The following is a 27,717-nucleotide window of genomic DNA, read 5'->3' on the forward strand; positions in this document are numbered from 1 at the left end:
TTATTCATATTTTATGTTCTTGCGAACTGATTTTAGTATGCAGAAAATTCTTACCGCAAAATAAATTAAATTTCAGTTATTTAAACCTTAATTGCCTCCACTGTATAAAATTTCCTTACTTGTAATAAGGATAGTTCTGCATTCAGGTGACGTTATTGCCTTTTACGTAGGTTTTGAAAACCATTGTGAAAAACATTAAAAAGCTTGGAAAATTCATTTCTATCTGAATAGAAATTCATCGAAAATGTCATTAAATTATAATGATAACTTATCATAGCATCTTTTTGTCAAAATCAATTGCGACCTTTACCAAACATTCATTCTTTATTCCACTCCATCTAGATTTCGAATACTTTGTGTGTAAAAGGCCAATAAACATGAAATCACAAAAGTTACACGCGATTAGAAAATAAAACTTAATAGACTGTGTTTTCAGTACAGATGTCCCATGGAAATATTACGGGCTTGGGTATTCGAACATCCCTCGGATTTTGGGCAAGGTAAAGTTATAAGATTTAAGATACAAGAGCTTATGCGTAAATCACGCATAACTTTAGAATACTGGCTGTTTATTTGACGGGTGAAATATTTTACCGCCGTCTCCGAACAATACTTAGAGTTCTACCTAAAGCTCTGTAGGGTCTCTTTGGTAATTTATAGTTTCAGCGTAAATTCATTAAATCCGATTGTTACAAAAGAAGGCGCATAGAATTGGAATTCAGCGAAGATAATCTCAGGCCTTTGGTAAATTTAAATAAGTGATTCATACGTATTTTCATTTTCCATTTTATCTTCTACTTCTTCTAAAAGCCATTATCAACATCCAACGGTGCAAAAGGGATGATATCGAATCGATGCAGTGTTTATTGGTAATTTCTACATTCAGTCACAACACCCCACTACTTCATCAACTGTACTGATTACGCTTTCCCGAAAGGGTTGAGTATAAAATCGATCTTTCATGTTTAAAATTCATACATAATATGGCTCCAGAGTATCTAAATGAGCTGTGTATTCCAGAGGAATAACGTCTCAGAGTTCGATTGGCTACAACAACTGCTACAAGTAAAATGATCTTACCAGCTCGCAACCAGCGCATTAAGTTGTTCGAGCTTGTCTTTGGTGTCGCGAAATCGATGACGTATAATGCTCTTCCACCAATAATTAGAAATAGTGAGAGAGAGAGAGAGAGAGAGATAATCTTTAGAAAAAGTAAAAATGGATTAATTTACTAAAATATTTTCATTATCTTATTTTCTTTAATTCAATCACAGTGAAGTGCCTTTGAGGTAGTATTTTACGAAAATGACTCATAAAATATCCAAATTTATTATTATTATGTGAAAGCAAATTTATAATTATTTAATGTCCGCCTCCGTAGTGTAATGGTCAGCACGCTTGGCTACCGTTCTGGAGGTGCCGGGTTCGATTCCCAGGGGGGGTCAAATAAATATAAGTGATTTTTTAACTCTAATATTTATTCAATATTACACTGGACTGGTACCTGAAGCGGAGGGCTGATCACCTTCCCTTCATGTGTTAACGATCCAGATAACACTGCGTTTATATGATGCAGTGCCCTATGCACCATTGGGGCGCGGATAAAGGGACTTTGAGTCTGATATGAAAGCATGATCTATGCTTCATACTTCAATAATAAGTAAATTTGAGTTGGAGAAATCCAACTGTAAGTAAAATTTTTGCATGTCATGCTAAGATGTAATAAACTAATACAATATTTATTAAAGGTGATCTTTAGATTACCATTCCAATTTCTTTTATCTTTCTCTTTAGTTTTGGTGACTTTATTATGTGCAAACAAAATACGTCACATTTGGTGTCCATACATAGTTAGGAAAGGTTTTTTTTCTTTAGATGTTGACAAAAGCGGGTTGAAGATGATTATGTTTTGTAGTGACGTTATTTTGATGTTAAAGTTTTTCGCATTCTGCTGTGAAAAGATTGGGCAAAATAAATTTTCAAATATAAATAATATTTTTTGGGTACACATATCCATAGTAACATGCAAAAACGTCTCTACTGAGACAAAGCATCTATTGTTTTTTTTTTTCAGGAAAAAATATGGAAGTCTGGGCATTTTCTTATCATGTACTCTCAGTTAAAAAAATTGAACTATAATTTTAATTAAATATCATCTGTTGGGTGAATAATCTAATTCTTATAAAATCAAATATATTAATACACTTTGTTACAAAACAACAATAACAAAATTACATTAATATCGATAAAACTTTTAATCTAACAATATTGGTGAAAATCTCCTACTATCTAAAATTATAATAAAATACATTATTTACCTTCTGGTAAGGGTTGACGTGGTTTGTAGGTCATATCTGAAACAAACAATAAAATGTTTATAAGAAAAACATATTGTTCAAAACAGAAAACATAATTTTATAAAGCAATGAAAAAAAAAGCTAGATACAAATACTTAATTCATTTAATTCCCACATACAAAATCATTAAAACCATCGTCGATATAGTATTGCATACTTCATAAAGTAACCTGACGCTTAGATTCAATAAAGACCTTTATAAGCATATTACCCGTTTTCATAATAATAAACATCAAGAGTGAATCAAATCAACCAAATTTGGATTTAATCTTTAGTACATTGCTTTTATACATTACCCGAGTTATCTTAAAGAGCCGATCCTTGTTAAAGTCAATCATATCAAATTATTTTCATATTTTTTAATGAATGTGATAAGTAAGGGTTCGATTTTAAAATATTGTTATGCTTGTTTCATTTTCTCTTCTTATAATTTATCTATTTATCTATTTTACCTTTTTAAATATCTTATTTTTGATATAAAATGAATATGTCTAAATATCTTTGTTTTTAAAAGGGTCTGTACATATTTATAAATGAGAAATTATGTAATTGCCCAAAATGGGTTTAGCATAAAACTCATGGAATCACTAAAGGCATGTACGTTAATATTTTTCAGATAAAAAAAGAATAGTGTTAAATCCGTAACTAAATCAAATACGGGTTATTAAATGGAGCAAAAAGTAAAATAAGTGTTTATTGAAATGAAAAAAATAAAAATAAATCAGAAAACAGAATGGGAGGCTGTAGATTACCGCTTACAAAATGATTTCAGGTTGAAAAACTCTCAGTCGTTATTTTTCCCTCCAAGTAAAAAACTACCCAAAAGCGAAATGGAATGCATCACTGCTGAAGCGCTGAAAAGTGACATTAACACCGAAAATGAATAATGACTAGCGTTTTTCCTACACCATTGTTCGACTAAAAAGATCGTCGGAGGCTTAATGTTATTTTTATCAACAGAATGGGTTTCAATGAAAAAAAAACCTAAATTTTCACTTGAACAAATTGCGCTTTTCCGCTTTTTTAATATCAATTATATCCGTTCTCTTGCGGTGGGTGGATTTGATGAGAAAAGTGATTTGTTGAAAGGGGTGTGAACAATGTTTTTACGTTAAAAAGGATGTTGAATAATTAATCAATTTCAAGAACGAGTAAACAAGATTCTGATTTTAAAATATATATACTCTAGTCAGCTCAAACACATTGTTTAATCTACACAACATCCGGAGGCTTTTGCCTGAGTGATTACAAATAATGTATCAATTAATACATTCAGGATCAGATTTATATTATCATTAAATAAAATTCTCTATTAAAATTGAAAATCTTTATATTCATTTACTTAAAAGTCCTATATTTATTTAACTATTTTATGTTTAAAAAGATATTGCAATGTGTAAAGAGTGTTATATCAAGGAAAAAAAAAATACCGGAAGAACTGGAACAAAAAGTCTGCGGCAGGGATTATCATATTTTATTAATAAAACCGCTTATTTATTTTCTCTCTATCAAAATATGAATAATGACAAAATTAATTATGTTTGATAATAATATAAAAAAAACTTTTTCTCCTAACCCATATCCGATCCAAATGGTGCATTGGGCACTGAAACCCATCGACGCAGTATAGTATTAATTGTTGATTATGAGGCAAGATGATCAGTGCTGCGCTTCAGGTACCGGGCAGGGCAATATTAAAAAAAAAAAAAATTTAAGATCACTCTAAATAAATTTATTTTATTCCCTCTAGTAATCGATCCAAAGTTCTCCAGCATACTAGTAGTACCACTCTAACTGCAGTGACAACCGAGGCGGTTAAAAAATGAAAATACACTATTTTTTCGCTACTAATTATTTAAAGGGAATATCATGAATTTATAAACTTTTTATGTCGTTGACTTACTTTCAAAAAAATAATTGTGTATGATTACAAGTTACAGTAGTCATCCGAACAAAAGTTACGGAATCTCTCTCAAAGTGTGATTACATTTTTTCCGTTAAAATGTTAATGAAGAGGTACGGAAGTAAAATGTTTTTAACGTAGTGGTCCCTGATGAATCCCCCTGCCCTGCGGAATAAATCACCGGAGAGCGGCTTATCATCCCTTCCAATGTCCAGGATTACCCCCTTTCTATGAGGCGTGGACCGTAATGAATAATTTTATTTACCTGCAACTTTATTTATCACAGTTGGTCGTGTAAGATTGTCACCTCGGGTGCCGTTATACGTGTCAAGAGTTAATTCTGCCCCCGTTTCGGGATGTGCAAGGGTGCTCGAGATACCACCCTGGAATTCGAGAGACGTTTGAAATAATATGCTTACTTAGTTTTACTTCAGTGCAAAAAATTATGCCGATTTCCATGACTTTTGTTCAGAATCGAGTCACTCAGTGAATTTTTAAGAAACACAACATCAACAAGGTTTATTTGGGATTTAAAGTTATTTTTAAAAATCACCCATTTACGCAAAATTGCATGATTTTTGCTCGGAATTCAGTCAATAGTGCACTTTTAAAAAACACTGAAGGTAATATTTGCCTTTAAAAAAAGAGAAAAATATAAAAAATAATATATTTGGTTTATTTGGAATTAAAAATTATTTTAAAAATATCATCAATTTGTTTCAGAACGTAATTGTAAGATTTAAAAGAGATGCGGGTAAGAAATCCTTCCTGAAAAGTAATTTTACATCCCTTAATAATATTTACGTAACCCTTTCCCTCCTTGTATGACAAATAAAGTATAGGGATCGCACACATGCACGGTACGACTTTAATGTAAAAATATCATAAGAAAAAATCTTAGATTCCGTGGCTATTTTTTTTTGGTTATCTTCATAAAGTTGAGTTTTTGTGGGTTATTCAGTTACTCGTACCGACGTTTCTAATTAAATTGCTGTGCCTTTCATTGCGGCTATTATTTAGATTTAATTTATATTTGTTATAAAATTAATACACAAATAGATACACCCATCGAAAAAATCGGTGGATGTGTATGAGGAGGTGCATGTTTGTGGAAGAGGCGAAGAATGCTTGCAAAAACAGAGTGGTGTGGCATTCTATTATCCCTGCCCAACCCTGCGGGGAAGCAGCGTGATGGTTAGTTAGTTACAAAATATTCTTAAATTTATTACTAAACACATTTGAATGGACTTAAAAAATGGAATAAGCAATATTACCCTGAACTGGTCCCTGAGGTGGAGGAGTGATCACCTAGCCTTTATATAAGTAACGATCAAAATAACACTGCGTCAATACGATGCAGTGCCCTATGCACCATTGGGTGGGGATAAGGGTTAGAAGAATATATATATGTGTGTATGTGGGTGTTCTTCATAATTTTATTTCTTTATAATGTTTTACATGATAATCGTTTTAAGATGAAATGAACATAATTTAGAAAGTAAGTGATTTCTCTGTTTTGATCTTTTTTATCCATTTTAAACATATTGAGTACACATTTACCGAAATTCGTCTTGAAGGACACATTTGTATGTAAATTGAACATATTCCATCTAGAATATTCCGCCCTTCGGGGTATTATCACCTCCGCCCCTTGTAGGTTTCATTACATCCCCTGCAATATACGTCCCAGGGGGTGACAGGATGACTACTTCTACTCTTAAACCCACACAAAGGTGTCCACGATGTTAAACTGATGACGCGTGTGAAGCCTACTACCCCTTGATTAAATTCAGCTACTACCTAACTTCTTGCATATTATTTAATGAAGCACTATCTTCACTAATTAAAACATTACCTTATTTGAAGCAGCTTTAATAAATCAAGCTGCTATACTTTTAAAAGACAAGAGATATGTGGAATCAGTTTTCATGTCATTTTCATTGAAATAAACGAAAAGTAAAATATTCTTAAATGAATGGAGAAAAAAATGTAGTTTAACATTTTTATTGTCACAATTTCTTATATTTATTGTTGAATAGTAACATTTATTATAGACGAACACTACGTGATAAGTAAGAACAGAATTTCATTAAAACTTTTTTGGAATTTTTTTACTGACGTAAGGTGTTGAAATTAGAGGAATTATTCATGTTTTTTCTATTCTAAAGTAAATATATAAATATAAAGATAAGTGTTTTGAAAAAAAAAACAATATTTTTGAGGAATAATATATTATTTTAAATTTTAAACTATTTTAAGAAGTAGAATTAAATATAAAAGGAATATACTTCCAACCATTTAAAATGCGAGAAAATTATTTATGCTTCAAGTTTTAGAAATGATAAAGAATGAAATTTTAAAAAAAGTATGAAATTTGTAAAAAAAGAAACATATGACAATTTAAAATCAACGAATTATAAATTTAAAATCAACGTAGATACAACAGTTACAGGTTAAAAGAACTCTTGATCTTTGATAATGAAAATGGTTTTCAACTCACATAAAATACATATATACTTGTGAATGCTTTTAGTATTTAAGACTTGCCAATTTTTTTATATCAACAATGAGCAAAAAGCGTAAATTTTATTTAGGTAAGGTGGATCCAAGCACCCACTATCTGATGGCATTATTTGGAAAATACTTGTATGAGTACAACAAATACATTGTTGGAATGCTACAAATTGCTTTCTAACACAATGTGTTTATTCCGAAAAGTCTTTGTAACGAAGTTTAAGCAGTGTTTATTTTGAAATGCAAACAAAAGAATACAATGGAAAACTAATTAATGAAATACAAATATCTTCATTCTTTACATGTCCATACATATATAAGGACTTTCAGATCACTTTTTATGTTTCAGGAGTCTGCTGAATTATTCTACAGAGGAAAGAATAGATCGGAAATGTCAAAGTCCGAGTTCATTTCGCTAATAGCACTCTACCTTTTGTTGCGGCAGAACCTACAAAATTTACTTTAATTTTGTCCCATACTATCCTTTTAACGTTGACAAAAGATTCATTTGTGGGAACTGAGGTAAATTTGGAATAGAATTTGTATCTAACCTAGTATCGTGAATCGCTGACACGAACATGTTTCAAAATAATTTCATGGAAAACATTAATTCAATGAAAACTAGTACATGACAATGCATATCACATACGAAAACTGAGTTATCATCTCCATACATATTCTACTTAAAATATTAGTAGGATTACTTTTAATTTAAATGATAATTTTTCTCTTTAAATTGAGAAATATTTGTGTTTATGTAAAATACATTTTTTTCATACAGTTTTCGTAGACCTAAGCGGTAGACCGTTCGTATACCGTTATTAAAGGTATAAACCTCTTTAGAGCACTTTGAATTAGTGGGCAGACAGTACTTGTATAAATTCAACACAGTAAAATTACAATTGTAGAGGTAATTTTGATGAGTATTAAGTAAACGCCAAATCTGTAAATAGTACAGGAGATTATTTATAGATTAAGCGTTAAGTTTGAGGAATAAATGGTTGAGTAAAATACAAAAATGGAACACTTACCACATACAATACCACTTTTTGAGTTTATTAATGTAAGCCTGACTAATTTCGAGAAATACAGATGATCAACAGATCAAAATACAAACTGATATTTGTATTCACAATATTTTGAGTATGTCCAAATACTTGTTTAATACATCTTTGTTGAGGTGTCAACAATGTAATGTTTGTATTTTGACCTGTTGATTAGAATATCTTTAGTTCTAGAAATTAGTCGTTTAAAAAATAATAAACAAAAAAAAATAGTTTTCAATAAGTTTTTGATTTATATATTTAAGTTTCAGGGTAAATTTATAATAACACTCTCCTTATCATTCGTCGTTTATTTTGTGTAATCCTACGTTTATTGGCGTGTTAGTAGTATTACACAAAGTAAATGATGAATCATAAGGAGAGTATTATTATACCATACGACAAAGTTATCATTGCATTTAATATACAAAATATAAATTTATAATATTTCTTAAATGATCATTTTAAGGTTATAAAAGAATTTAATACATCCTTTATATTTCATTATATTCAAGGCATAAGCCGGATCAAATTTTCTACCTTCGTCCTTTGCTTGAATACCCATAGATTCGTTTGAAGTCAACGAGATTTTACAAAGTTTCAAGTACATAGAAACGAAAAATACAAAAGAACCACTTGTATTATCCTTACACATACACACAATTCTTACATTTCTTTGTGCTTGGACAAAAGTTCAGATTGAATCGAATGCATGCCTGAATATATTGCTAGAACCAAAAACGTCGAACAATATAAAAGGGGTCACTACAAACTGAAAGAAAATGCAAATGATCCATTTTATTCTTGAGGAACTGAAAAATTGTGCCGAGTTCTTTAATTGGTTGTGAATAATAATTATAACGTACTGAATTGAAAAATTCAAGTCGTGGCAAACGCTCTAAAGTAAAAATTTAGATACTTGTAAAACATTGTTTTTAAATACATGTGTCCATTTGACTAGAGATGTGTTCAATAGATAACTGTAATTTTATTTTTTATTTTTACATCTTAACAGAGATAAAGAAGGAAATGGAAATTTGAATATTTACAGAGCACACTCCCTCGCATAGACTGTTTTAATTGATCAAAAAATAACTGCTTTATTTCCTCACTCTTCTTCTTCTATTGCCAACCATATTTGTCTCATAAATTTGTTTTATTATTCATTCTTCGCTCATCTGTTTCAAACCCTTTACCTATACCATCATATACCTATACCTTTCTTAATTTCAATATGCTTATCCCAGACATACATTCATTCTTGATATCACCATTCAAACATTTATCATACATAATTTAACCGAATATAATTAAAGAGATCGCATTTTGACTGCATTTAGTCTACGTACTTTCATCCCTCTTTTTTCAACTCTTTTGCTTCCATAGATTAAGGTTGTACTAGGACTCCGTTGTGCACTGCCAGTTTAACTTTCGCTGATAGCTTTTTATTTGCTTTAAATTATTTCAGTTCACCATTTACTTACTCTGTTCTCTGTTTGGTATTTACTCTCCTTTCTATATCGTTATAAATATTTCCATATCTGAAACGGGAATCTGGAATATCCCAAATATATAAAATTATCTACTTGTTCCAAACTCCGCGCTTCATTTCCATACATTTGGGTATACACCAGAATTTCATTGTTCACTGTCAGTTGAGCTTTCGCTGAAAGGTTTATATTTGCAAAATCTGATTTCAATTATGTCAAATAAAAATAAACAGTGTTATGACTACGATATATTGGATAATTAGGTTTGTCAACGTATAATCAAATATCATTTCATTTGAATATGGAGTCACTTTGGAGTAATCCCCAAACCATGGAAATGCCGACGAAGAAGCGTAACAAATTAAATTAAACGCCATATAGCGGCACATACGTTATGGAATCACGATTCTACAGATAAGCGAGTTTGTGCCCGTGCTCCCATTATGCAAAATGACAGGCGACTCTCGACTATCAATACCGCTCACGATACAGCCATAAGCCTTTATACGTCTATGTGTTAGCTATTATGCTGCCTGTATGGGGGATGTATGATCGTAATACAATCAACCCCATACGATTGCCGGAGTTCCCATGGCGTAGATCGCTGAAGCTTTTGGCACCATCAAACAAGGATTATAGGTGAATTGGACTACTGCGATCGTCGTACCGGGAGATGTACGTGCACACGTGATGGAGACAGACGTGCTAACCTCAAATCGTTAGCAAGATAATTGGATATTGGGATAACGAGTTTCTAGTTGCCAGGACTAAAACCGCACTGGCATCATTTTAAAACAAATATTTTTTAAAATAACACAATTTAGATATTTTCAAGTAATATTAGGTAATATTATTTTTTGACATCTCATAAAAGATGAAGAAGAATATGGAAGCCTGGGCATTTACAGAACTGACGACCAGACTTCCATATTCTTCTTCATCTTTGATGAGATGTCAAAAAATAATAGAAAAATAACTACTGTAATCGGAGATAATCCAGATTTTGTGAACAAGTATTTGGATACACTCAAAATGTTGTAAATATAAGGGAAGTTTAGACAAGGTTTTAGATTATGGATTAATATCCCTGTTTGTTGGATGATTTATGTTGACATGGAATAGGTACTACACACACACACACACACACACACACACTCACCCCAACCAACATAACTTTCATAAGAATAGCATCGAAGGATTTGTTTAATTGGCCATGGTTTTGTTAATTAATGTTGTATAATATATTGTTTTGGCTGTAAAAATCCCAAATAAAATAAAAAAAAATAAAAATAAATAAATAAATAAATAAAATAAAATATGATTGAGTTAATTTAATCTACTTCCATCCAAAGATATTGACTTTTACATAATCGAAAAACTATTATTCATAATACACTAACCTTATATAAGTATTACAAGAACGTGTATTTTAAATGTGATGCATTAAAAATGTAAGTCCTATCTACGAAATGATTTTTTTAATAAGAAATATATGTAACTATAGAATTTGTCAATAAAATCTCAATGTATTCAGTGTTATGACACAAACTCTGGCATATAAAAGGATGTGAGGGATAATTGGGTTTGAAGAATTTTACCTTTAAGGTAAACAAATATTTTTTTTACAAATATGATGTCAAATATCGAGTGACATGTTTCTCCTGTTCGTTAAAAAATGACGTTTGCTTAAGCAAACTAGTGCCAGGTCATATACGTAAGCACAGGGGTTCACAGAATTCCAATTTTCATTCGAATAAAAGCACAGATGCTTCGTTTCTGTTGAGAAACGCTAAATGTAAATTTTGAAATATCATAAAGTATTTCAATAATAAACAATAAAATATTTACAACATTTTGAGTGTGTCCAAATACTTGTTCACAAAATCTGGATTATCTCCAATTACAGGAGTTATTTTCATATTGTTTTTTGACATCTCATCAAAGATGAAGATGCATATGGAAGAATTGGTGAATGTTACACGTGTGTAAAGTGATCACTTAAACCAGCTTATGACGGTCGTCAGCCCTGTAAATGCCCAGACTTCCATGTTCATCTTCATCTTTGATGAAGTGTTAAAAAACAGTATGATAAAATATTTATTTATTATTAGAAGAAAAGTTTATTTTTTCACTGAAATATTCATTACTAAGAAAAATTAAGGCAGTCTTTGTTATTTTAGCTGTTAAAATGCAGTGTTCGATAGAATTAATAAAAAAATGGGAAACGTAATGCAGAGAGAATAATATGCAAGAAAAAGATAAGACGTTAGTGCATGTAGGGTTGCATATATGGTACATACTTGTTCTTATAATATTACTCAATTAATGTTTAAAATAAAGGCAGTATGGTGCTCAAAATTCTAAAATAGAACAAGATAAATTTATATCTAAATTAAATATGAAGTCAACGTATATTAAAAGTATACCGAATACGAGACAGTCAGAATATGATAAATGGTAATCCTAGTAAGATATTCACAAAGCCACGTGTTACATGCTCTGTTTCCTGTTGTATAATATCGCATACCTACATCAGAAACACATATTACAAATTCATATGTGAGTATTGTTCGGCCAGAGAACGGAAGCATTTCCCAAAAGACAATTCAAGCACGATTTACGAGATATTAATTTATTACAATAGATAGCCTTCAGGGGAAATTAACAATAACAAATATGAAGTTAAAAGAAAATTGTGTATAAAAATCAACGCGTATAATTTTCAGCTTAAACGAATTTAGTCGAATACCAAAGTAAACAACACACACACACACACACTTATAATAGATGTGTAAGCAATCTATAGTTGGATTGAGAAAACTTTTATTTATCAGAGGAAAAAAGTGTCTCTGTTAAATAAGAGCTTTTTCAACCCCACTTAAGATAGTATAGTGAACTTATTATTATTTAAAAAAAATTAAACACTTGTTAAAAACCACTTAATGAATTTTATATTTATACACGACTAGTTTCGAAAACTTGCAGATGTTTTCATCTACAAGTAAAAATTAAAACAAATGAAAGTTAATGCCAAATCAATATATAATATACTAGTACAGCGTCATTTGATAAATGATGTACATTTGAAAGAGTTGGATTTTTTTAGTTGTGTGGTTGTCAATCATGGGCGAATGGGTAAACGTAGCATGCGTGTAAAGTGATCACTTAACCAACCCATGTCAGGTCGGAAGCTATTTTAATACCCATCTTCCATATTTTTTTTTCGTTTATGTTAAGATGTCAAAAATGTACAAATTAATTAATACATTATTTGAAAATATTAGCATTTCACTTGAGAATATTTTGCAATAAATATGTTGATAAAACGTATTTTAATATTATACAAATTTTGATATTTGTGTTACTTGAATAATCTTTCTTAAAAATGTAGAATAGGGACGTAAAAGTATTCTACACTTTGTACTTTATACACAAGTTCTCTCCAAGAAACATATTTGTATTTAATTACGTTTTTAATGATGTACGAGTAAACGATATGATTATTTTATGCTTTGAATAGCTTTGATAAGTTATGTTAGCTTACATACTTCCTGTTCCACTAATTTCCGATACATTAAAATGTGTACTTTAGCAATTATCTAAGATATCTAAAAAGCATTATGAACACAATAAGTAAGTAAAATAACATGAATTATAATTTGATTATCGTGCTAAGATGTTGTATTCCTAAGTCAGTTTACTAACTTGATTTGGAAGTTAATTAAGCGAAAATTACATCCAACCTCTCTCTCTGCTAGCGCTCTCCTAATATTATCACTCAAAATCAAGCTAATTCGTTTGTACTCGAATCTTACTGAGGCTGATTTAATTATAAACATAAACAGTAATCTGTGATTACAGTTCCTTAGTCAAAGATGGATTTGGACGACCATTTGTCCTGCAGACGCTGGCCGATGGTTCGATACCCACTAATTTTAATGTTGATATTGTTATGTACAGGTTTTTCACTTCAAATTAGACGTTGAAAAACCTGTATAGTAAATAACGTTTATGGATAACTCCGAATGATAATGGTGTTTGAAAATAACGTTGAATGCATCGAAATTCAGTAGATTTTCATAAATATCATGTACCTACCAGTATGGTATTTATTTAGTAAAATTTTAATTCAAACATATTATTAATAATTTAATTATTATTTAATGGGGTACTCGCAATCATCCAATGTAGATAGTGATCGGCTACGCGAGGGTCGAGACGTGTCTCCGCATAATTTTTTTTTAGAATTTACGTTAGATTTTTTTTTATTATGAATAAATAATAAAATAAAATAAATAATTTTTACCTTTCAATAACTATTTTTTTTAAGCCATATATTTGTTTAAAAAAAACATGTTTTTTTTTTCAATATAACAACGGAAAAAAATCAATAACGTTTAATGTTCTGGTCTTTTTGAATATCCCGCCCTAAGTCTAAAATGAGTATATTACATAAGATGTTCCGTTTCTGAGCATTTACTGAAAAAAAGTATCCATCAAACATTTTACATTAAGACATTACCATGATAGTAAAACACCGTTTTACGATAGTTGAGATTTAGTACTGGTTTTATTCGATGTTTAAAACTCAACGCAATTGTATGACCGTTAAAAGCAATTAGCAAAATCTTATGTAACTTTTCATTATAGGTAAACGTAATAACAGTTCATGATAACGCCTTGTTAAAACTAAGCATTGTAGATTTTATGGTTGTGCGTGTATTTCGGAACGGCACGGTGGAAAATTTTCGAAAATTTATGCGTTGTATGGCCGCAAAAACATTTATAAAAATATTGCCAGCACAGTGTTTACGACTAAACACAATTTTACGGCTTAATTAAAATTACGAACACCTACTCGCTTACAGCATAAAAAATAATTATTGCTAGTAAACTTATAATAGCGCTTAAAGGATATGAAAAAGGAATCATTTACTCGGTGTTTTTTTCTGGATAATTATTAATAATAATTGTAAAAAGTAAACGATAACGAGATAATGACTGAGAAAATATATGTGGCGAATGCGAGAGGGAAAACAGAACGTGGACGACCGAAAAAGACTTGGCACGATCAGATTAATCAGAACCTAAAATCTGGCGGTGTCAAAAGTCTGCGTAATCGGAGGGCATGTATGACTAGATGTATGGATGTGAAGGAGGCGAGGAGTGTATGTTAGGACAGAAGAGTGTGGCATTCCATCCTCTCTCCCTACCCCTGCGGGGAAATGGCGTGATGGTAGTAGTAGTAACAAGTAAAAAAAAAAACAATTTTTTTTTCAATTATTTGTTTGTTTCAATGCATCGTATGTATGTAATTGAAATAATTCAGAAAGAACATTGCATATATTTAAATAAAGGTCTCTAGATAAAAAAAGGTTACCCATCTCAACCACGTATGTTGCCGAGAACTCACGTATGTAAGAACGTGTCAATGATTATATATGTATGATTCCTAAAAAATAAAGAAGTGTGGTTGTCAACCATGTGTAGAATAATGAATGTTAAACGTCTATAAAGTGATCACTTCAACTAGCCTATGATCGTAAGTACTGTAATTACTCAGAATTATTTATTCTTCATCGTTGTTGAAATGTCGAAATGTAATTAATTTATTTTCAAATGATATATTACAAGCCATTTTTTTACCGTATAGAAATCTCACTGACGATCAATTTATATTATTTATTATTTACCTCCTTTACACTATAGTATTTTAACTTACTTCAGTGTAGTGAACATCTCAATGCAGCATGGCTGTCCAAACTCAAAACACAGTAAGGGACATTTTTGTAGTAGGTAGGTTTTTTTTTGGGTTTTCGGATTAAGTAGATTCTACTTGTCCAAAAATGCTAAAAAAACGTACTACAAAAAAGTCTCTTAATCTGTTTTAAGTTTGGACAGCCGAGTACTTGTTACTAAAAAAAATAAAACAAAAAAATTACATTATTTTTAGTAACTTATGAAATAAAGTTTTGATTTTCAAAATACTGTGAATCTATCATTTCTAAGAAAATATGTTTATTATACATCGAGTAAAAAATCGATTGACATTTTTTTACTGGCCGAACGAATTGATTCTTAGAAGGCATATGAAGAAAAATGCCAAACATTTTCACGGAGAATTCTGTACGAAACGCCAACTAGAACTAAAGTAGTATTGTATAGCAGGAGACACAGTGAAGGAGTCACATGTACCGAGACGGATAAATCCTAAAGAGCAAAAATAAACTGAATAAAGGGGGATTTAGCCAAGCAGGAACAAGGATTCTCTCTTCTGAGCTTAAGCGTCGTATCGACATGGCATATGAATTTTTTGATACCTCCCCTAGCGCCCCAACACGAGCCATGATTTCCTCTTGAAGTTTTGTATATTCAAGATAAAACAAAGTACATGTTGTAAAGAATGTCATTTGAACAAAGTGGTCGCAGTCGAGTGCTCAGCAAGCGGCTTACTATGGAAATCTCTTAATATTTTTGTTCGAAGAGTGTAAGAAATAAATACCACTTATTTTATGAAAGCTCGTATAACATTTTTTCGAACCCTAATCCACACCTAATAATGTTTCGTATCTAAGAAGTGTTTTTTTGATCTTTAAATACTCTTATATGACGGAAAGGTAATCAGCCCTGCGTTTCATGTTAGCATTTTTTGCAACAGTCCAGAGTAACATTATTTGCGACATTTTGTGTGTGACAACATCCTTGCTCACAAATCTAAGTATCTCAACTTTGGAGTTATTTTTACATTTCGACATCTCAACATAGATAAAGAAGAACAACGATCTCAACGTATATGAAGAAAAAGCATCTCCCAGTGTGTAAAATAATCTGGGAAATGTATTGCATACATCGTAATGAAAGGGTTTCTGCTACATAAAATTTTTCTCAAAACAACCATAGATACTGTTGAGATTGATCATATACATATGTTTAACTCCCAAAAAAATGAGAAATGTGGTTTTCAATCATGGATAGAATGGTATTTCGACATGTGTGTAAATTGATTACTTAAACCTAATGTAAAAGTCTGGGTATTTACAAGACTTGTGACAGGTCATAAGCCTTGCAAATACCCAGACTTTTATATTCTTCTCACCTTAGTTGCGATGTAAATAACAATATTATATAATATATTCACTATTATTTCAACTATTTGTTCCCCTCTATAGCACAGTAGTCAGCGCGCTTGGCTACCGTTCTAGAGGTGTCGGGCTCGATATATACGTGTCTGTGTATACGTATATATACACACACAAATATGTATTAAAATAAATATAAAGGATAATATTCCTACGTTGTAATAATAATAAGGTTTTTTTCCTGAAATAAATTGTCGGAGGTTGTTAATGTTTCTATATATTTTTGACACTAATACTAAATTTTTGCCATCTCTATTATAGATGAAAGTGGTTGTATGTTAGTTCCACCCTTCTGTTATGTCATTATTCAGGATCAAAACGTCACGAGAAATGATCAGTGACCGTATCTAAATTTCTATTTACCCAGCCTCCAAGTATCCCAAGTATCCCTCCACCATTCATATAAATATTATCTTCACTCTACACCCATAACTTCCTATGACTAACTATGGTATCCATAATGTAGTGGATATGACATTATCATAATCTTTCATATTTCGTAAGGCCTCGAAAAATACGCCCTCACAATTTAAGAGGAACACAGTTTCTGAATTCCAAAACGTTATTTAGGTTCAAACACTGTTTAAATTTTCGTTAATGAAACGTTTAAATTGACTATTTTCACGGGTGAGTTTCGCTGAGTAATAATAATTAGGGTTGATGAAAAAGATATCAGTTTTTGTAACTGACATTGATTAGTACAATTTAAAATTATTAGCAGTTTCGCTGTGAATATAACGTTCTTTGGTTTTTGATGCGTATTTATTTGAAAAAACATCTTTCATTCGTATTTAAATTTAAATTGAAACAGAAAAGTAGTTTTTTTATCAAATGAAATAAAAATGAACGAACGTGCCTGAATTTTGAATACAGGGATAACTAATATTTATTTAAACATAGGTAGTGAAATTTGAATTGAACATTTTTTAATTCTTCTATTTAACCGTTTTGTAAGCAAAATATCATAAAATTGGTGTGTAGAATTTTGTTAATATTTATTAAAAGGAATAAAAATTCTCAGATTTTTTTGTATCATCTGCTTCTGTGGTGCGGTGGTAAGCGCGTTTGGCTGCCATGATGGCTGGGTTCAGATTAAACTGTCGAATTCGTTAAATTTTACCTTGGGGGATCAAATTACTATTTAAAAAAATCGTTTTATGTTCTAAATATTAAAATCAAGCACTGATTCTTATGGTCTTATGAGTTGTATTTATTTTACTTAAGAATAATATTAAAAAATAAAGGTTACAATTGTTTCAACTTGTTAGGGCATTATTGAACTATTGTAGACCCTAAAAACTCCATGTGAATTTGTTAAATTTTACCCAGGTGGATCAAATTACTATTAAAAAAAAAATCGTGTTGTATTTTAAATATTTAAATCAAGTACTGATTCTTAAGGTCTTGTGAGTTGTTTATTTTTATTTTTAGAAACATATAAAAAAAAAACAAAATACGTTATAATTGTTTCAATTTTTAGGGCATTATCGAACTATTGTGGACCCGAAAAATCAGTGATTGATTTTAATATTTATAATATAAATTATGGAGTTCTACAAATTAAACGCCAAACCAATAAAATTAATCACGACGAATTTTCGACAAGTCGAATTTTCAAACCCAGTCATCAAGACTGTTCCAATGGATTTAAATGGTCTAGAAAATACCCTCCGCATCCCTATGTACTCGGAATATCAACTACCCTATCTAAAGAGAGCACACAAATCCACCTACTATGCAAATTTTATCAGTGCACCTGAAAGCGTGGAATCTTGGGGACACGCTAGACGAAATGGAAGAACTTCGATCAATATTTGATCAGGCTACCATGTCGGGAGAAAATTAAGCAAAGAGTATTTCCAAAGTACGTTCTGAGAAGAGTCCATCAGATAAGGTCTCGACTCCATATAACGATGAAGAAACTTTCCTTATTCGATACACGAAAGCGATGTTTGTTTTTCTTTCGGTAACTCGAGCATATCGTCTGCTCGGGACAGATTTTTGCCTTAAAACTTAAAAGAGAATCCGATCGTACGTTCGCTTATTACGAGAAATGACAGTTTGAGACACTCTGTATTGAGTGCAGTAGTTTTGAACTTATCTACGATATTATTTGTGTATTACAACTTATTAAAGAAGCTTAACTAGCAGTAGGTACACAACGTCAAAAGTCCTAGTTCTAATCCTTTTTTATAGGGTTGTCAAAAGAAGGATGAAAGTAGATTGATTGCAGTCGAAATGCGATTTCTCAGATAAAAGTGCAGCAAATGATGTATGATAGACGTTAGAATGATGTTGTAAGGAAATAATGCAAGGCTGAGATAAGCATTATCGATAAAATTAAGAAAGGTGTGTTGAGATGGTTTGGGGATGTGAATCGAATGAGTGAAGAAATAGTTATAACAAATTCACGAGACGAGTGTAGTTGAAAATAGAAGAAGAGTAAAAGTGGGCATGATCAAGGATCCAAGTAATTGAAAGTGATCAGGCCAGAAGTTGAAATAATCGGCGAGTATGTATGACGAGATGTACACCTAGAGAGTGAACACAAAAGAAGAAAAAGAAGAAGACGAAGAGGACGATGAAGAAAAAGAAGCAGAATAATAAAATCAATATTTTTCAAATTATGAATACACATCCAATAGGGAATAATTATGCCATGTTAGGATGAATTCCTTAAAATTCGTTGTTTAATTTTCTATCGGTTCTATAGTATATTCGGCAGGACGAATAAAAAAAAAATAAGCCCAGTCTCGATTCCCGATCTCATTTATATAGGTAAAACATCCTTACTATTAGACCACGGAGGCGAACAACGACACATTAAAAAAAGTCCGTTGAAATTTATTATGTGACATTTAAATATAGTTAATTTTTAAATTTAAAAATATTTTAAAAAACCCTGATTTTAAAATACTCGTACTGATCTTTTTTTGCAGAGCAGAAAAGAAGGTGCTGTAAATTGCATACAAAACTAGCGATGATATTATTGGATGCATCTGGGAAATACACGTTTTCAATTTGCAATAAATACTCCTGCGACCGTTTCCAGCGTAGTAATAACTCCAAATCTCCATGCAGGGTGTGAAAACAAATTTAAATATAACATAGCGAGAACTCTCGTCTCTTGCAGCCGTTATTGTGAATATTTTTCTTTGTGCGAGTGGACTGGAACACAGCAAATTGAGCGATTAAACGATTGGCTGTGAAAAAAAACGTTTTTCATTTGAAATAACGTACATACACACGAGTATAGCGGACTTTGTACCATATGCGTCTCTTTTAAGCCATTTTATCAATACGATGCGATTGTATGCGTTAGAACCAGTATTTAAAACGTGAAAAGATTTTTTCGTACTGATCCATACGGTATTTGTTTCATATATTTAAAAAAAAAACATATTTTTGACACTACTTTAATGAAGAAAAAATTTAATCCAAATCAAAGTTCACGAATCATATCAATCAGCATTATTCAAATTTAAACATAGACGCAGTTGAATATGGAGGCCTAGGTATTTACAAGGTTTAAAACCTGTCACAGGCTAATTAAAGTGATCACTTTATATACGTGCAACATTATTGTATAATACATAAATATCAATAACCCACGACGTCAGTTTTCAAGTGAAGTGTATATCACATCATCAACTCTAAATTTACTTCATTTTTTAATGTTCTCTCAAATTAAATATTTTCTCTTTGGATCTATGAAACATACGTACTACCGAGCTACGCCTCTTTAAACGTCGCGTGCGAGCCAGTGAAAATTTCGATCTCAGTGAAATATAAACGTGTTGATGTGTTTCTTTTTCTGCTCATTTGCACTCGTATATATCAATGTTAGGCGCTTCAATAGTAAGGTTTCAACAATTAATTATATTTGTCTTCTCTTCTTCATTCTTCTTCGTCCACCTCCGTAGTGTAATGGTCAGCAAGCTCGCCTACCGTTCTGGAGGTCCCAGGTTCGATTCCCAGGGGGGTCAAATACATATAAGTGATTTTTTTCACTGTAATATTTTTTCAATATTACCCTGGACTGGTACCTGAAGCGGAGGGCTGATCACCTTTGCTTCATGTTAACGATCAAGATAACACTGCATTTATATGATGCAGTACCCTATGCACCATTGAGGTGCGGATAAGGGTTCAAAGTGAAGAATTATATTTGTATAACATATTTTTATAGCAAAAAAAATATGTCATGTTGGTTACGATGTTATGTTACTTAGTGCTCATAGACCTTCAGCAGTAAGAAAAATGCATTTTATGTATCCTCACTGCAGTTGCATCCTAGACAGTCTACCCGATGTGTTTTAAATCCTTAATATGGTAAGTATTAAATTGAAAAAAAGTGAGTGATTACCTTTTCAGTCATTCCTAAATCATTTGATATTTAACATCTACTATAGTGCTAAAATGAGCAAAAAAGTACTTACTAAAACTTTATATTCATATGTGCATGCAAACAAATGATAACGATGCAGTGCAAGTGCAAGCACCTGATCATTTGTGAAATGTTTAATCAGCTATTAGTGGAATTAGTCATGTAAATTGTGTTAATTAGGTGCGGTTACCAATGCAACGTAGGGATTATTAGAACCGAACCTTGAGTTGTTCATCAGAATATTCAATGTTGAAATACGCTCTCCCTAATACGGATAATTGGCGTCATAGTATACAGTTCAGTGCCGAAATTGTCATTTATTAATGTAAAAAAAATGCTATTAGTTTTTTTGAACAGGGATTTGTACACACCCATAATGTTGTAAATAAAAAACTTGAAAATCACATTTTAAGTCGTCTCCCAGTATGCAAAATAACTCTTGTTTACATTCAAAAGTAAAAGGTCTCTGCAAAAAAATCTTACTCAAATCAACCATAGATACTGCCGCAAGCTCACACATGAAGCGACTTGAGATTTATATGATATATTAATGAGTTCCAAAATTTTGAGTAGTGTGCTTGTGTGCATGTATAAAGTGATCACATAACCAGTCCATGAATGGTCATAAGTTTTTTAAATATCCAGACTTCCATATGCTGCATCATCTGAGATGACAAAATGTATAATGTTTTATTTTCTTTTACAATATATGTATGTACAAAACCAATAACGCAATTGCGATGCCTATTGTAACAGCTACCACCATTCGAATATTTAACAACATTCTCATAATACTCTCTTTATCATTCATCTTTTACTTTTTGTAATATCACTTATAATAAAACTCATAAGTGGCATTCCACAAAGTGAACAATGAATGATAAGGAGACGTTTATATTATCATACCACAAAGTTACTTTTTCAAATTCATTTATTATACAAAGTAGATTCTATGGTTTCATATTTATATTTTTTTTGTACCCATATTCTTTTTTTTCTAATTTAAATAAACTGAAAATTTAAAAAAAATTGTTTGGTTTATCGAACAATAACTTATACTCGGAAAATTGAACCAGATTAATTGCCTAAGTGCCGATGTCATAATGCATCAAGCTCATCCAATCAATTCTGAAAACCTTCATTGCCGCCAGCGATTGTGTGCATGAATATCGCTTCCGTACAATGAAGGGTTGCGACATAGGGGAGACCACAAGGGTGGTTTCATTTGTACAAATTGCCTATTCAGTGAAAAAGTGAGGTTGTGCTTTCATTGCGATGAATTGAATCCATACAAGTGGGATGCACCCACGGATGTGATGCATCTCATTAAACGGAACAAATTTCAATAAAATTGTAATCGAACGGAAAGTAATTGGAAATTTAGATAAGAAAATCACAGTTATGAAAAATGGCGATGACGCTCTCATTTTTTGTGCTTGAATCTTTTTTTCTTTTTCTTTTGTTTGTTCTTTAGGGATACTAGCAAAACCTTGTTTTTTGCCTTGTCTGCAGGTAGGATGGTAAGGATAGGGAAAATACTCGTAAATGGGGGGAAAAAAAATAAACGCTTGTTTAATACCACTTGAGTTTTATTTCATTACACGCGACTACTTTCAAAAACTACAGATGGTGGTGGAATACGATGTTTAATTTTTAATAGTCAAAACGTATGCTTAAAAACTAATGAAACCCGAAACAAACACAAAAGGTTTTTGTGATCACCTATCTGAAGTTTTCGAAACTAGTGTGGAATAAAATAAACTCCAATCAGTGTTCTAAAACATGTGTTAAATTTTAAATAATAAAATATTATGCGTAAAAACTAATTAAAACCGATACATTGTAGAATGATTGCATGAATAATGTAATAATATCTTGTAGGTAACACAATTTTTTTAGTGAAAAGAATGAAAACTCAATAATTGGTCTAATGCGAATGTTTGATTTAAAAAAAAAGGATGCTAAAAAACTAATTAAACCCGATGCATTGTGGAATGATTGCGTGAATAGTACATTGTAGCTTGAACCGGTGCATCGCCGCTAGTCAGCAGTCTAGTGCGAAATGTACGGCGTAGCAGTTTTACAGCTGGCAATACATTATACGGGGACCACACAGCGGGGGGGTGCCGTGCCTTACGGAATAAATTTTAATACACCATTTCGTAAAGATAGCGCGGGTGTTGCCATCAGATATTACTTTACTGCGCGGGGTGGATCCGCCGACTCATCCCTGCCAGCTGAAAGGGTTTTACGATTTTGGAAAGTAAACTGCTACAGCGGTACTTGTGGCGTTTTGGGAACATAAAGATCCCCCTTATATTTTAGATAAAACACAATACGTCACACATTTTTCTACAATATCAAAATGTAAGCATGCAGTACGTCAGTGCTCCGCAACCTTTTTTCAACTACGACACACTGAAATTCTTCCTAGAAATCCCCGGCACACCAGAAGGTAAAGTATATAAGTATTAAAATGATACAAAATTTTTCAATTTTTGTTGTTGTTTTTAATTTGAATTTTTTTCCCAATTTAAAACCTTTATCCGCAACCAATGGTACATATGGCACTGCATCATATAAACGCAATATTAAATCGATTGTTAACACATGAAGGAAAGGTCATCAGCCCTCCTCTTCGGGTACCAGTCCTGGGTAGTATTGAATAAATATTAAAGTGGAAAAATCGCTTATATTTATTTTACCCCCCCCTCTGGGAATCAAACCCGGGACCTCCAGTACGGTAGCCAAGCGTGCTGATAATTACACTACGGAGGCGGACAACTAACCACATACATAAAACAATAGCACATTTATGTTTACGCAATCGTTAGTTATTATTAAATAATAATTGATTAATGAGATGCCTGCGTTTGTTTCAATGAGGACCAAAGTTTCAAATTTAGCTTGATTTTTGACAAAACCATAATTTTGAAAAAAAAATATTAGAAAAATAATTTGTGAATGTGCAAAATGAAAATTTGTGAAATGTTAAATACATTGAATGTGACCGCGGCACACCTGTGTTTACGACATACCGGTTGCGGAGCACTGATATTTAAAAGGCAGTCAATCAAACAAGAGGTAATCACATTATGTGAAAATAGAATGCGTATATACTTACAGTTGTAGTACACCAATAGTCCTGACACCAGCGCGAAGACAACGACCATCAGGATCAAGAGAAAAAGGAAAATAGCCGGCTTGCAGCATGTGACCCAACAATCCACCTCTTGGGCACTTGCCGCGGGGACATTGCTTCCTCCACTGAGTAAACCACAACACTTGTCGAGAGAATTCCTCTCATCACGATTGTCCACCACTTCCGTTCCCCGGGGAACTACGGAACTGTCACCCGCTTCATTGACCACGACCCCTTGCTGTTGGTTTTGGTAAGGATATCCCCTGTTAGTGATCCTGACAAATCCCGACTGATCATCGTCATCGTGGGGGTTTTGATAAACCCCGTAGGAAGCTACCATATCGACGGCTGATTGATTGACTGACTTGTTGTTTTGTTGTAAATCTTCAATGGTTGGTACTTCCGGGGTGATTGTTGGCCAACACTCGCAAGAGCATCTGTCTTCCTTTCGCCTGATTCTCCCGTTGGCTCCGATTCTGCGCGTAACGCCAGTATCCACATCACATTCCTGTTTTTTGTCATCTTCCTTTTGTTGGTCCTTGGAAGTTCTCGGCAGAGTCTCGTGGTTTCGTATATAGTAGTTGTCGGTATTCTTGTGGTTTTCTATGTACCAATTCCTCTCTTCCGCTCTTAAGGTATTGTCATTACTTCCTTCATATAGGTCTGGTCTGTGGATTATCTGAGCAGCAGAATTATTATACGCTGATGGACTGTAATGTGGGTCTTGTGGAAAAGTATCTTGCACTACTTGGCCATAGTGGCGGTTTAATTCTGGTCCACGATGATTTGTGTTATAGTAATTGTTCAACGGAGAAGTATATTCATATGCACTTCTGTGCATTTTATTTGATTGTTTTTTACTTTGAGTTCATAATTAATCATCATTCACAAACGACTGTCTTATCCGAAATAATAATTAAAAAATAAAAAAAATATCCGAGATAATACTGCAAATGCATTTGAAACGTTAGTAAATAAATGTATACAATGTATTCAGTCCGTGACATAAATATTTCTACATGTCGGAGAAGAGTTAGGGGGAAGGGGTGGCAAAGCGAATAACGAGAGCGAAATAATGTCTCCGCCGTGCTAAGCTGTCAATTAGAGAAACATCCCTGTCTACCTGTCTACGTTCCGGACCCGGCAGTGCGCTACTCCTGCATTTTTACGTGATCAATGAACTTGCACGTTTATTGCAGAGTTTACCGTTTCGAATGCCAAGTCATTTTTCAGATTGCACTAATCCTAATTTAAGCTTCCTACATCAACGGCGTGCGACATTTTTACCATTTGTTGAAATCTATATAAAAACAAATTTCTTAAATAATTTTGCTTGTGAAACATTTCGTACGTTACTGCGAATTTTTTTTTTCAGGGCAAAAAAAACGTTTTGTTTGCTGAAGATGCTTTTTTTTTCAAATTTGTTTGTCTTCCATAAATAAAATATAGCTTCAAATGATGTTTTATTCCTTTTAACTGCAATGATTTTCCAACAGACCCATATTATCGTTAGAAATTATGAAATCGGTATGACTATTGGATTCCCGAAAAGTTATGACTTGCTTTTTTTTATTAATTTTTAAGATAATTTATCCATATTTCTCATAATTTATATTTTCTAAGAAAACTGAGAGCAACTAGTCTCATTCAAAATGATTTGTTTTTTTTTTGTTTTTTCAAAGAGTATTTCTTATTTTCAAATTACACATAAAAATACCATTTTGTTAATGAAATTCTTCTTCAATTATGAAAATTTCGTTTAAAATTCATGAAAATGTAAAAAAGGTTTTTTTTTTGTTTTCTTAAAATTTCACCAAACAAATGGAAAATGATTAATAAATAATGTTTTCATCTGAACTCCAGGAAGTCGCACAAACAAGATAATAGAAACTAAACATTATTTCAGAACTGCAAGTGTTAACTATAAAAATGAATTAATTAACCAAGAAAGTGAAAAAACGTTAACTTTAATTCCAGGAAGATCAATTGCATTAGTATACACCAGTTTAATACCTATCTATGTGGCGAATTATTAATGGCTTTTTACTTAGGGAGGAAATATTTGTACTTTAATAATTTACACAACCTCGATTCATCTCAAGTCGAGGGATGTGATACATTCTCCAAAATGATGCATCCATCTTCATTTGAATTTTAATGTTAAGGTACTCTACCTCAGCAGACTGAAAAGTACTCACGTGAAAAGTTCGGAATGAATATTTCATGAATTGGAATAAATAAGAGATGGATGATATAAAGATTGAGATGCAATATGCGAGGGCACGTGTGCATGTAAGGGACAAAGCTATTTGCAGAGATGACGCGAAATACACAGGGGGTATGTGAAATACAGTATAAATATACAGTGGAGGTAAATAGAAGCTGACCGGCGTTCACAGGAGACGTACTGAAGGTAAAGCTCAAAAGAACTTTCAACTACAACTTTTGCATTTGTGAGAAGCAACTTTTCGGAATTTCTGAAATTCACATTCTATTGAATGATCGACAACAAAAGTAAATTACATATTGTTGTGAGCTATATTTTAAGCAATAATATAAATAAATAAAAAAAATCAATTGAGAAAAACAGAAACATATTATGTTTTTGAAATGAATTAAACGGTTATCGATATACATTTTTTAATTTGTTAATCTCAACGATTTTATTTCAGAGTTTCATGTTTTTTTCTTCAATTATTAATATAAATAATTAATTAATAATGACACGATTTTTCAACACCAATAATAACCGATAAAACCACAATTTAAAAAACGTTAATAATATAAATAAACGTTTAAAAGACTATTTTTGAAATACAAATATGAAAAATAATAATATGAGTATTAAATGAAAACAAAAAACGATACTTTTATTGAATAATAATGTAATAATTCATCTTTTTTTCAGTTCCACCATTTTGTACCACCATTTGAAGGTGTCTATTAATAAGCGAAAGCGCTGGTTGGTCAAATAAACCAATAATTACAAAAAAATAAATATTCTAGCAAAAAAGCCTTTTTGTGAAGAAATTTGTGAAAAATATGGGTTTAAATAATATCCTTGATAGTTTAGCTATATTGAAAAACTTTGAGCAAACATTGAAAACATTTTTGTTGAAAAATATTTTCATGCAATAAAAATTGTAAATACGAGTAAAAGCAGTATTTAAGGATTACAGGTATTATTACAAGAAAATTAGGAATTTGTTACGAGATTTGTAGGAAAAAAAATTAAAAGATTTAATTTAGCAGCTCAGTGAACCGTGATTTGAAAATAAAGTGTGTCCTTATGTTATTTTATTTGATCTTAGGACGAATAAGCAGAGAAAAATAATTATTTAATATCTTAATAAAACAGATAACGTGGGTTATGTTTTTAATTCAGTTATAAAATATAATGAAATAGCAACTCAATATTTTTTTCAAATTTATTTTATTCAACCGTTGACCGGGTTTTGTCGTTATCGACATCATCAGACTGGTTTTCACCGTTGATAAATTTACATATTTGTTATACTTACATCGTTGTTACCGAGATCATCGGAGCAGTCTGATGTCGTTAACGACGAAACCCAGTCACTGGTAAAATGAATAGGGAAAAAACTTTAAATACCATTGCAAAACTGGTGTCACGGGTTCGATTCCCGCCAATTGCAAAATGAAATCTTGAAAGATTTATTTTAAAGCGATCTGAGTGTTTGTGAGGTATTTTAAAAAAATATTTACCTTTTCTATCCTTACT

The 27,717-nt window shown here is 31.8% G+C and overlaps 1 protein-coding gene across 1 annotated transcript in view; it reads right to left on the bottom strand.

Annotated features, from left to right (window-relative positions):
* LOC148311325 (uncharacterized) overlaps positions 1 to 24,853 on the bottom strand; it is a gene marked incomplete at its 3' end in the record, with an annotated part of 84,766 nt that extends 59,913 nt beyond the window's left edge. The window contains exons 1-2 of the mRNA XM_088256795.1: positions 23,958 to 24,853; positions 2,319 to 2,354 (exon numbers count right to left, since the gene is read on the bottom strand). Of these exons, the coding sequence (XP_088112921.1) occupies positions 2,319 to 2,354; positions 23,958 to 24,816 (895 nt within the window). The remainder of the gene's footprint in view (positions 1 to 2,318; positions 2,355 to 23,957) is intronic.
* Positions 24,854 to 27,717: the final 2,864 nt, after the last annotated feature.

Source organism: Brachycentrus maculatus, unplaced genomic scaffold (assembly GCF_059751285.1).
Source record: "Brachycentrus maculatus isolate JH-2025_06_01 unplaced genomic scaffold, ASM5975128v1 h1tg000067l, whole genome shotgun sequence".
Classification (NCBI taxonomy): Eukaryota; Metazoa; Arthropoda; class Insecta; order Trichoptera; family Brachycentridae; genus Brachycentrus; species Brachycentrus maculatus.